The 12,596-nt window shown below is 37.7% G+C and overlaps 1 protein-coding gene across 1 annotated transcript; it reads right to left on the bottom strand.

The window, feature by feature from the left end:
* Nucleotides 1-307: 307 nt before the first annotated feature.
* Nucleotides 308-5,996, bottom strand: LOC106055767 (uncharacterized). The gene is made up of 2 exons (XM_056013269.1): nucleotides 5,792-5,996; nucleotides 308-4,005 (listed from the first exon to the last, which is right to left on the bottom strand). The coding sequence occupies exons 1-2, from the start codon at nucleotides 5,844-5,846 to the stop codon at nucleotides 3,047-3,049; spliced, it is 1,014 nt and encodes a 337-aa protein (XP_055869244.1). The 5' UTR covers nucleotides 5,847-5,996; the 3' UTR covers nucleotides 308-3,046.
* Between the last annotated feature and the right edge of the window lie 6,600 nt (nucleotides 5,997-12,596).

Genomic DNA, 12,596 nt, shown 5'->3' with positions numbered 1-12,596 from the left:
TCAACAACAATTTTAAAAAAAGTAATTAAAACTTTGTCTATGAGTTATTCTAAATGCTAACATATATATTGTTTACATGTCTTGTTAATTTCAATGTCAGATGACGATTAGAATCAGAGCACTGTCAGGTCTTAGTCGAATGTAATTATTGATTATTAACAATGTGTCTAGGTATTAAAGTAATTGATTTACAAATGTGTGTTTTATATTATAATTATGTTAAAACTTGTAACAATTTAAGGTCCACGTTCAGCCGACAGTCACACCATATACACCCAGTTGTGCATAAACTAATAAACGAGGTGTATGATGATTTAAATTAAAAATATGAATTTAATCTAATGATATTTCTACAATGAAAAATGATATATGATCAACAATAATGATAAAGAAATATGAGTACATATAGCATGGTATGCAAAATCAATACTTATAGTAAGATTCTAGTAAATACTTAAGTATTTAAAAATCAACAAGAATAATTCAAACTTGAAACATCAGACAGAAAACCTGAGATGAAAACCTCAGTCCTATAACCTAAAACTGAGACTTGCGATTTTACCACTGAAATCTGAGACCGAGACTTGACACTGAGACCGAGACTTGACACTGAGACTGAAACTTGACACTGAGACTGAAACTTGACACTGAGACTGAAACTTGACACTGAGACCGAGACTTGACACTGAGACTGAAACTTGACACTGAGACTGAAACTTGACACTGAGACTGAAACTTAACACTGAGACTAAAACTTGACACTGAGACTGAAACTTAACACTGAGACCGAGACTTGACACTGAGACTGAAACTTAACACTGAGACTGAAACTTGACACTGAGACTGAAACTTGACACTGACACTGAAACTTGACACTGACACTGAAATTTGACACTGACACTGAAACTTGACACTGAGACCGAGACTTGACACTGAGACTGAGGCCCTATAGAAAGATACAGAACAGATTCTTCTAATCTTCTAGTCTAATTACAAAATACGAATACGATGGAGTCCAAATGAAACTTAACTATACTATATGAAATATAGCTCACCCTAAACAGGGGTCAAGATAATCCTTTTAGAGTATCTACCAAGGACAACGATAAGGCTATCCAATATCAGATCGAAGGAGAAATTCAAGAGCTGACCAAAATGTAGCTTGTTTCAGTCTAGCAACATGGCTTGAAATACACCAGACGAGCTAAAACAATATACGTCATAAAAATTTATGACGAAGCGACAAGGGGAGATCACCTACTGTACACAAACAAAACCCATGAAAATGACGTCATCAAATTAGACGTAAACGGTGCTATTAAATAGAGAGCATTTTTTACTAAGCAACTAATTCAATACGTGCGACAAGCACCATATAATTAGGTCATGCACACTATTGTGACGATTACTGTATTTAGTGCCTAATTTGTGACGTATGTATATTTATGATTGTGTTTACAATACAATGCGTATTTTTTTCTTTGTATTTATATAATGGCACAAAGAGAAGTCACTGGCCGGTGAAATCGAAAACAACTGAAATGCACTTAAGAAACTTGTAGACTTTTTTTTTCTTTCTTGTAATGAATTCCTTGAAAACATTAACTCAGTACTTCACAATCCAGCATTACTTGACAGTTGACAGATACTCTTACAAAACCACTGACATAAGAAACGTAACAACACTTCAATCTACTGTTACAACTGGTCACGTGAGCTGCTTTTCTATCTTCTTAACTTCAACTTGACTTTAACTAATAATTCACTTCTAAGATGTAAAGTACTCAAACACTTACTACGACGTATCAACCCGCAACAGCTCTAGGAACACGACAGCTCAAGGACCCTGACTAACTCAGTTCCCCCAAGTTAGACCTATTGAAATCGTCTTTTCTAGAATCCTAAACAATTCTGTTCTGAATATTTCTATTAGCTATGAAGCTGATGTTTTGATATCTTTTTTTTTTTTGAAGTAACATCTGTATTATATAAGAAGAAGATAAGATGTTCTTTACTTTTTTGGCCTCTTTCTCTCATTGGTTCATTATAATGAACACGTGATTACTCCTGCGACTTTGACCTGACGTGCTTTATTGACATGCACGACTGGATAACAATATGGGTGCGCGTTGGGCGTAATTATCTTTGGATTTGAAGGGACGTCTGCAGTTTATAAGATAAGATAAGACGTCTACAGCATAGTTACCACTAAAAAAACATATCAGTATAAAGTGGTGAGTTATATTGATAGGAATCTACCAAAGAAAATGTTTAATTCAAATATTAGGACAGTGAGACTGTGAAGTGAGACAGCAAAGTGAGACAGGTAGTGAGACAGTGAAGTGAGACAGGAAGTGAGACAGTGAAGTGAGAGAGGTAGTGAGACAGTGAAGTGAGAGAGGTTGTGAGACAGGTTGTAAGACAGTGAAGTGAGACAGTGAAGTGAGACAGTGAAGTGAGACAGTGAAGTGAGACAGTGAAGTGAGATAGTGAAGTGAGCAGGTAGTGAGACAGTGAAGTGAGACAGTGAAGTGAGACAGTGAATTGAGACAGTGAAGTGAGACAGTGCAGTGAAACAGTGAAGTGAAACAGTGAAGTGAGACAGTGATGCGAGACAGGTAGTGAGACAGTGAAGTGAGACAGGTACTGAGATAGTGAAGTGAAACAGTGAAGTGAAACAGTGAAGTGAGACAGGTAGTGAGACAGTGAAGTGAGAGAGGTAGTGAGACAGTGAAGTGAGACAGGTAGTGAGACAGGTTGTGAGACAGTGAAGTGAGACAGATAGCCAGACAGGTAGTGAAACAGTGAAGTGAGACAGTGAAGTGAGCAGGTAGTGAGACAGTGAAGTGAGACAGTGAAGTGAGACAGTGCAGTGAAACAGTGAAGTGAAACAGTGAAGTGAGACAGTGAAGTGAGACAGTGAAGTGAGACAGTGAAGTGAGATAAATAACATTATTGTGTTGTTTTTTAATTATTCGCGATATTGTAACATCTGTTAACATCATACACGTTGAGTAGGCTTTGTCTCATTGACTGGCGTGAAAGACTAACTCTCACCAACCTCACACAGATAACGTATAGGTATTACACCAGCATCGGGGCTGTAGCAGTATCCATCCACATATTTGAAATGTAAATCTCGATCCATGCAAGCGCAATTTTGATCGGCACCAGCGTTTGGCTCCCCTGGGCTCCAGGGTAGAAACTTCGTATCCCTCCGACTGTGCATATTGACCCAGAGACCTTCGTGTCCGGAGTCTGTAATGCCGACGTAAACATACTTAAAGCTGTCAAAGTTCTGGAGAAATTCTACAACAAAGCGGAACTCTTTAGTATCGTCAATCTCAGCCAAATAACCGCCATGATATGCACAATATGCCTGCGCGACGTCGACTTCAACGGTAAATTGTCGCTTTGAGAAGTAATATCTGTGACCGTTATAAACAGGAGATGCATGAAATAGTAACTGCGTAAATAGTTCTTTTTCATCTTGCAGCTTGGAGACTGTCTTTTTAATAACGTTGGTCTTGTTTGTGAATTTTTGTGTGAGGTTTTGATAAAATTCGCTCATCTTCAGCATTTCCTGTTTTATTAGCGCGAGTTCCTCCACAATCATCTTGACAGTAGGGGCATCCACTCCTACAGTGACATAGGCAGTCCAAGTACGTTGTTGGAAGGGTTTCGTTAACCACTGGGCCTCACATTTGTACTTGGTGGCGTCAGCGACAGTCGGGTTGGGCAAAGTGAAAGTAATGTAGGGCTGCTCCGTAATGACGGGAGAACCCTTTGGAGCTTGGCTGCTTTCGATACTCTGATTGAATGCGTCGTGCTTTAGTGACGATAGTTCTTGAGACGCATTTGGACTGCCAGGGTCCTCACGAGACAAAACTAAAGAATGCAGGATTTTGAAGCTTGGACGTTTGTTTGGAGAGAGAAAACATTTAAGGGCTAGAGTTCTTGTTCTACCGGGCGACAATCTCTTCGGTTCACTCTGAAGGACAAGAGCTGAGGAGTTTGAAAAAAGAAAAAACACACATTACTGATAACTCGTGGAAAATGCAATTTTATATACATTTAGTCGAACTAAATTGAAACATAAAAAATGTATTTTAAAAAATGCATGCATACAGATTGTATTTTAAAGTGAACTAAACATGGTCTTTCAATTTTCAAAAAGAAAATTTAACAACATTAACATATATTTAGTATTCAGAAATATTGAGTTTATTTCTTTCTAATATTCTTACATCAAAATCACTCTGTCTGGCCAAAAGTTTATATGCGTATTTTGTCAGGACACCCAATCTTGGATCAAGCTGAACTTATTTCGCACAATTATTTCTTTTACCTGACAACACAAGAATCAATTAGAAAAAAACAACAACAATTAGTTTATTAACTATTGGTAATAAATTACTTTGTTTGGTATCTCAAACAAGGGGAGAAATAGTATTTGACTGAAGAGTTGGTATAAGCTCAATTAGTCCCCTTTAATACTAGGCTGTCGTCTCAGGCTCAGTGAACACAAACATGAAATAGAAACAAGAGATAACTATTCAAACTTCCACGTTTATAGACCCTTCGCTAGCAGAGTGGTTACCGCGTTTGCCTGAGAAGGCTTGAGCCATGAGTTTGAATTCAGGTCGTTCCCTTTTCTTTTTAAATTTAATTTTATAAATGCTGTTTTTTTATTGTTTGTCTAGATCTATTACAAATTGAATTACATGACTGATCCAAACTAATTCATAGAAGTACTCTTAATATAAGCTTTGTATTTTTTTTTAAATGTTATTCTTTTACTAGCGTCTGCGTCTTGAAAGAAAGTTGTGAAGAGCATGCATTGCTTTGACTGCAATGTCAAACAAGAAACTAACAGAAATAGCTGCATGTTATCTTTTAATTTTTTTTATTTTAAACAAAACGAATATCACTCTCATTTTATCTCTCTTTCTTTTTATCTGCCCCTTTTTTCTTTGATCTCTCTCAACCTCTCTGTCTTTCTCTCTGTCTGTCTCTCTGTCTGTCTGTCTCTCACTCTCAAAGTTTTACCAGCTGTCGTTGTTATTGTTATTATTTTTATAACATTGTTAATATTTTTTTTAAGTATTCCATAAACTGATTGTCATGCGTCTGATCTTGTGGATGTGATTAAAATGATCGTCTAACAAATGGAAGGCCTACGGAACATGTCCTTTCCTTTGTTAAATATTGCCCTGCACCGTTACATTAATAGTAAATAACACTAAAACTGCATATTAAATCTTCTCATTACTATTTATAATTATTTTCATGCAAATTGCGTTATTTCTTTTTTTTTTCAACAAAAATTCAGTTAATTATTAGTAACTTTTACCATAGAGCACATATTAATACGTAATAAATAAATATATAAATTACAGTTGCATCATATTGGTATGTATTATTTTATTATTAATTCTAAAAACATTATGTAGTTTTAAAAATCGTGAATATTAAGGTTGAGGGGCCTGATATTTAAGACAAATGGTAAGTTTGCAAATTTAATTTTAAAAACAAAACTATTCGCTCAATAAGAAAATGTAGCCGTTGTGCCAGAACTTTGCAATCTGTAAAATATCATAAAATTATATTTTCAATGTCTTTAATAGTTTTTGAAATCTAAATGAGACAGACGGAAGGACGGACGGACAGACCAGATGAAACTTATAGCGGCTTTTCTTCTGTCGATGGTCGCTAATAAAGACGAATCTTAAGTCTAGACTGACAAAGGACACATCAGTAAATAAACAGAGACAAACATTTCCAAACGTACCATTGTGTACTGTCCTTATGATGACGCAAAAGAAACCAAGTAAGAAGGCCTTCATTCCCTTTTAATACAGAAGTAAAGGACTGCTATGGTTTAGACTGAATTATGAATCCTAAATAACGCAGCAAATGTAATAAACTTGTTTTCAAATAAATACAACTTCCTCCTGGTTTTGGTCAAGTTTATTCAACACACTACTTCTGATTACATCGCAATTACATTTCAAGTGGCGTTTTAAATTGTGTGAACCTCAGCAAACAAAATATTGCCAAGCACATTTAAAAAAAATAATTGTATTATATTTGTTAAAAGTACTATATCAGTGTTCGTAGCAGGGGACGGGTGTTTCGAGTTTAGCACCCCCCTCCCGCCCTCAAAGATAAAATACTTCATACATTGCCATATATGTATGTATGTATGTATGTATGTGTGTGTGTGTGTTTGTGTGTGTGTGTAGGCCCCGAGGCAACATTTTTTTTGTGTGGAGGCCTGTACAAATCTTGAATAAAGATCCACCTCTGAATGAAAAGACTGACAACTAAAAGCAAGCTATATTTTAGAAGAAAGAATTAAAGCTTTGTTTTTGTAAATTTTATCTCACTTTTCTTTTAAAAATATTAATATGAATATTTTACTTTTAAAAAGTGTATATATTTTTTTATTAGTGTAGAGGTAAGACCCTTGGTAGACGCACTGTCATAAATCCTGAGCTGTATTTACTTATTCCGAGCATGCTACAAGAGTACACTTCACATTTCTGAAAGCATGCTACAAGAGTACACTTCACATTTCTGAAAGCATGCTACAAGAGTACACTTCACATTTCTGAAAGCATGCTACAAGAGTACACTTCACATTTCTGAAAGCATGCTACAAGAGTACACTTCACATTTCTGAAAGCATGCTACAAGAGTACACTTCACATTTCTGAAAGCATGCTACAAGAGTACACTTCACATTTCTGAAAGCATGCTACAAGAGTACACTTCACATTTCTGAAAGCATGCTACAAGAGTACACTTCACATTTCTGAAAGCCGTAAAAAAAAAAAAAAAACCGGAAAAAAAATGGCCAGGTCCATGAGTTTATTAATGGCGTTTTATGTGTCATTGTGAGAGAGAGAGAGAGAGGGAGTAGTTTTAAAACATTCACTACTCAGTATTCAAACATTCACCACTCAGTATTCAAACATTCACCACTCAGTATTCAAACATACGCCAGTTTTAAATTTATGTAGAAACCGGTGACTTAAGTCTTAGATAAACACGAAGAAGTGTTTTTAATTCAAAACAATGTAATCATTAATATTGCAAGACCTTTCTAGTCCATTCTACTGAGCTAATAATAACAAATAGAGTATGAGTGTGTAACTGACCATGTTCTCAAAAGACATTAGTACTTAGTAAGTTACTTTATCTGAATTGGAGTTGGCACGCTCTGTTGATCGTTTATTGGCAATTGAAGAGTGATCGAATAACCTTGTCACAAAGTCTGATCAGTTTCATTATCTATTAATGCACATGACATTAGGCACAGAGAATTAGATATAGGTTTATGGCTTAAATTGACACTCAAGGTACAAGCTCAATAGTTCAGTATATATACGTCAGTGTCTAGCTTCTTACTGCTTCGGAAAGCTCTTATTAAATAGGTGTTGTTGTTGTTGTTTCTCAAACACACATACACAAATAACACAACATAAATATAAAGAAGCATCGTTTTTTATTTCGTTTAAAAGACAAACTGTTTTTGTTTTATATATAGGAATAAGAGCTCATACCAAGAAAATTACATAATTGTGCCTCTTTATAAGGCAAGTGCATATTAAATTAATTTTACACTCCCAGGGATAGTGTGTAGTGTATAGTGGCATAAAGATTAGTTACAGTTAAGAGAATCTCACATCTGTTTGAAAGGAAGACAACATAAAATACAAGCAGACTTAAACACATTGCATATTAGGTGCCGGGCGTAGCTAGTCCAATCATACAAGACTAAAGTAGAGACAAAGATCTCAAGATGTTGACTGTTCTAATGACCCTCTGCTTGGAGGTGCTTTCTGAGGCTTTACCACACAACAATCTGACGTGTTCAACCTTATTTCGGGACCAGCTGAATTTACAGCCTCTGGGATGTGAGGAGAACACAATGTGGACAAATCTTGGAGGGTCCAAGTTAGCGTGCGCTTCCTCTTGTCTGTCCAATGAGGCTTGCGTGGTTTTTACATATGCCAGTGAGACTGCGGCATGTTCATTGTGTGGCGGTGATTTTATACAAAACATCACCTTCAACTCGGAAAAGGTTTTCACGTGGCCACTTCAAACTGTTAAAACAAATTTACCAGTTGCCAGCTATATGTTTTTCCCTGTTCCAAATGGAATTTTTTCCGGCTTTGTGGTGAGACACATTTAAAACTCTCTTTTTTTTTCCTAAGACATACTCTTAAACGAGCAATTCTTGTATGTATGTAGTCCCAGGTGACCGAGCCTCGCTCACTTTAATCATTTGTGGAGGAAACATGTTGACTTATTTCTGATCGGATCAAGACTTCCAATTCCAAAAGTTGCTTTCGTGTTCTTTTAGTTCTAAATGTCAATGGACATGGCCATTAGAAAAGGAAATCTAAGTCCCCATACAGAACACGCGCAGGACGTAATCATCTTCTTTTTTTTTTTGAAGTAACGTCTGTATTTCATAAGATAAGATACAGTCAAGAAAACCGCATGTCACGTCGAGTCGTTTACATTACTTAAAGGTATTAGGCTATTATTGGCTTGGAAGAAAGTCTTTGCAGTGTATTGTCTCAAATGGTTACGTTCAGACATTAATATTGCAGGTCATTAAGTCTTTAGTACGAAACATTAAGTGACGCAAAATCTCTACGTTATAGGGTTAAATATGAACTTTGTAAAAAAAATAAAATGGCAACTTTTTACCAAAGAGACATAAAAACATTACGTTGTTATTCCAAGGAAACATTTCCGTGGGGCATCACTGTTACGCCGACAACCTTTCAGCTTCCGTGGGGCATCACTGTTACGCCATCATTCAACTTCCGTGGGGCATCACTGTTACGCCGACCATCATTCAACTTCCGTGGGGCATCACTGTTACGCCGACCATCATTCAACTTCCGTGGGGCATCACTGTTACGCCGACCATCATTCAACTTCCGTGGGGCATCACTGTTACGCCATCATTCAACTTCCGTGGGGCATCACTGTTACGCCGACTATCATTCAACTTCCGTGGGGCATCACTGTTACGCCGACCATCATTCAACTTCCGTGGGGCATCACTGTTACGCCGACCATCATTCAACTTCCGTGAGGCATCACTGTTACGCCATCATTCAACTTCCGTGGGGCATCACTGTTACGCCGACCATCATTCAGCTGACAAAAAAAGATTGCCTTTGACTGTGTTCGTCCCCCATACGGGATACGTGCCCTGCCCAGCCTGAATGTCGGACTCAAAGAAGCTCATACCGGCGTTTTACCGAGGTTTATAATTAAACCAAAAGAGGCGGCTAGATATCATGTTCAGTGTTTGCAAGTAAGGCGTAGAGAAGCTGTGTTATGACCATTTCCTTTGTTTTTTCTTACGGGACAGTAGACTTCGAAGCTTGAACATATTATAATAATTCACTAGTAAAATAACAACAAAGTAAAGCTACTTACACCTCTCTATTCAATTAAAGTAAACAATTTATAAAGCACTTAAAACACAATAACTAATCATACATCAACAAATTTAATTTCATTACTTCTCTTCCATAGTTCCATAATAAATCAATGTTTAATTCGGCCAATTTTTGATTCATTAAAACTTGTTCTTGTTTGCAAAGAAATGTTCTAGTGTACTGCTCGGTCACCTGGTACTAATAAAGAACGAGATTTGTTAAATTTATTTATTGTCTAGTACTTCAGGATTTGTCTGCGCTACTTAATGGCCGATCGGATGTTTTGATATCTTTGATATCTATATCTTTAGGGCATGTAGTGGGTAGACCTGTGAACCTCATGTGGTCATCAATTAAAATTTATTTTGCTGAGTTATTTGTATTTATATAAAACGTTTTTCGAGTGCTCTGCCGCTGCCAGGATCGAGACCTATTAAAAGGGAAACAAGATTCATCGTAGTCCCCTTAGCTGTGTCCACTGAGTAATTGTCTGATGATGTGTCAGGTCTGCAGCTGTACCGCCTTCTCTAACAGGCAATAAGAATCTTCCAAGGAAAGTTCAGGGTCTCAGAGATGTCTGCCAGTTGTCACCTCCCGTTCCGCTGATTGGGAATATTGTAATTTTGGTTCATTACTACAGACGTTTAGTTTCTAAGTAAATTTTTTAGCGGCCGCCGAAAGATGAAAAGCTGCTGTTAGATTTCTGTGTCCGTCTGTCCTTACTTCCGTATAATTTTTTTTTTATCTTAGCGTTTGCAAAGTTCTGATGTAATGGCCACACGCGGAGCGGCGCCACACGTGGAGTACTGATAAAATGTCTCTAATATTAAAAAGTTTTTCCAGTAACCATGGACATTATAACGAATGTTTGATAATTAAATCACTGAATTACGTGAGGTCACTTACATACATTATACATACATCAACTTTCATACAGTTATCGTGTATGGCCGAGACCATTCGTCGTAGAAGACCTGTACACTGACTTACAACGTCACAACCTGTGGGCAGTTTAGCCCAATAGCTCGTTGCCACGTTGTACAGACCTGGTCTAAACTGCTCACAAGTTTTGACGTCGCAGGTCAGTGTTCAGGCCTCTTATAAAGATTGTTCTCGGGATGGCGGGGGTTAGCGAGATGAATTCAAAAATTATTATTTTTTTGTTGTCGTTTTTTTTTTTTTTTTGCAGTCTTTCTTGCGTCAGAATAGTAAAATTTGTCCCGAATGACGTACGATTGTTTTATTGACGTCTTTTAAAGTGACGTCACTTAATTGAAAGAAGAATTGGAAAAAAATTAGTAGCCCACATTGACTTTGCAATATGCTGTCAATCAGTAAGAGAGTTTATTTTATAATTGGCTTCTTTAAACAATCTACACATACTGTGTTTAAGTGTCCTTTTTTTTTCTTTGAGAATGATTATTGTAGAGTATTTTATGAAAATGAAGCCATGGTTTATTGGAAAGACAATGGGGATCGAATCACTTTGCAACAAACTAAATATCTGTCTTATGACTTATTGATTCCTCATGTGATTGTTGTTCTGACATGCTGATTTATGAGAAGTGAAACAGTACGCACATTTCAATTTGAATAGGGCGTGCTTGTACATAATGGAACAGCCGTTGAATGTTCACAGTAAGTGTGCCGATAGATCTTTAAGTACTCTGCCATTCTTAGCCAGCGTGTTGTTTGTAAAATGTTTGACATGTTTCGTGTGTTCCTTCAGAGTTGAAGATAATCTACTTCCAAGGTCAAACATCCTGCAGAATGAAAGGGGAGGGAAGCGGGGAGTGTATGAACCCGGGACCATCGAGACTATCGAAAGACAGTGTAGCGCGCATACCGCATGACCAGGCAGCCGTCCACATGACCAGGCAGACATCCACATGACCAGGCAGACATCCACATGACCAGGCAGCGTCCACATGACCAGGCAGACATCCACATGACCAGGCAGACATCCACATGACCAGTCAGCCGTTCACATGACCAGGCAGACATCCACATGACCAGTCAGCCGTTCACATGACCAGGCAGACATCCACATGACCAGGCAGCCGTCCACATGACCAGGCAGACATCCACATGACCAGGCAGACTTCCACATGACCAGGCAGACATCCACATGACCAGTCAGCCGTTCACATGACCAGGCAGACATCCACATGACCAGTCAGCCGTTCACATGACCAGTCAGCCGTCCACATGACCAGGCAGACATCCACATGACCAGTCAGCCGTCCACATGACCAGGCAGACATCCACATGACCAGGCAGACTTCCACATGACCAGGCAGACATCCACATGACCAGGGAGCCTATGTGTTGCTGCTGATGTAAAGACGTGTCTAAATCTACAAACTGAATCTTTTTAATGTAACGTCTCTATTAAATAGCCTAGCTAGAAATGCTACACTCGTGTCGAGGGCCACATGACCGAAAATGTCCGAAAACGAATTGATATTGATCTGAAACAATTTTAATAGAAATTTTTCGATCTATTTGATGGGATATTGGAAGTTTATCTTTTTTTTTTTTTTACGCTATTGAAATTGGTTTCATTTCTCTACTTTAAAATATGAGCAAGATTCTGTTCTTGTCTCTTTTTTATAAATATTCCCAACGATCTTCCAATCGTAGTCTAACAATCTCTTATTCGCGGCTCAAACCAAGAATGTCGAACAGTTTACAAGACAAATAAGTTGGCTTATTACAAAGTTCCTCTGAAAAGTAAAGATCCCTTCTCTTTTTGTCTTAGGTTCTAAATTTAGAGTCCATTTACAGTTTCTTCGGCTCTCCCATTTAGTGAGTCTACAAATGGTAAAGGTCATGATACCAATTCATCAGAGAAAAGTCAGGTCCCTTACATAGGTAAAGATAAATTTATTTATTTATTTCGGCGGGCCGAAGGAAAACAAGTCGCGGTCCGGATCTGGCCCGCGGGCCGTATTTTGGGCATCACTGTGCTACACATTAAAATGTCTTCTTTTTTTTTTACCGAGCCCATTCAACTGGTACATAAGCCCTTGGTAAGATAAGAAGGGCGTACCGCTTCCACTAGACATTAGTCCCGCAGTGATGTCATCTGAGTAGTACTTGACATGAACTAAAAGGTGATCATCA

The sequence above is a fragment of the Biomphalaria glabrata genome, chromosome 15 (assembly GCF_947242115.1).
Source record: "Biomphalaria glabrata chromosome 15, xgBioGlab47.1, whole genome shotgun sequence".
In the NCBI taxonomy this organism is placed as follows: Eukaryota; Metazoa; Mollusca; class Gastropoda; family Planorbidae; genus Biomphalaria; species Biomphalaria glabrata.
This window is presented reverse-complemented; position numbering and strand designations above follow the sequence as displayed.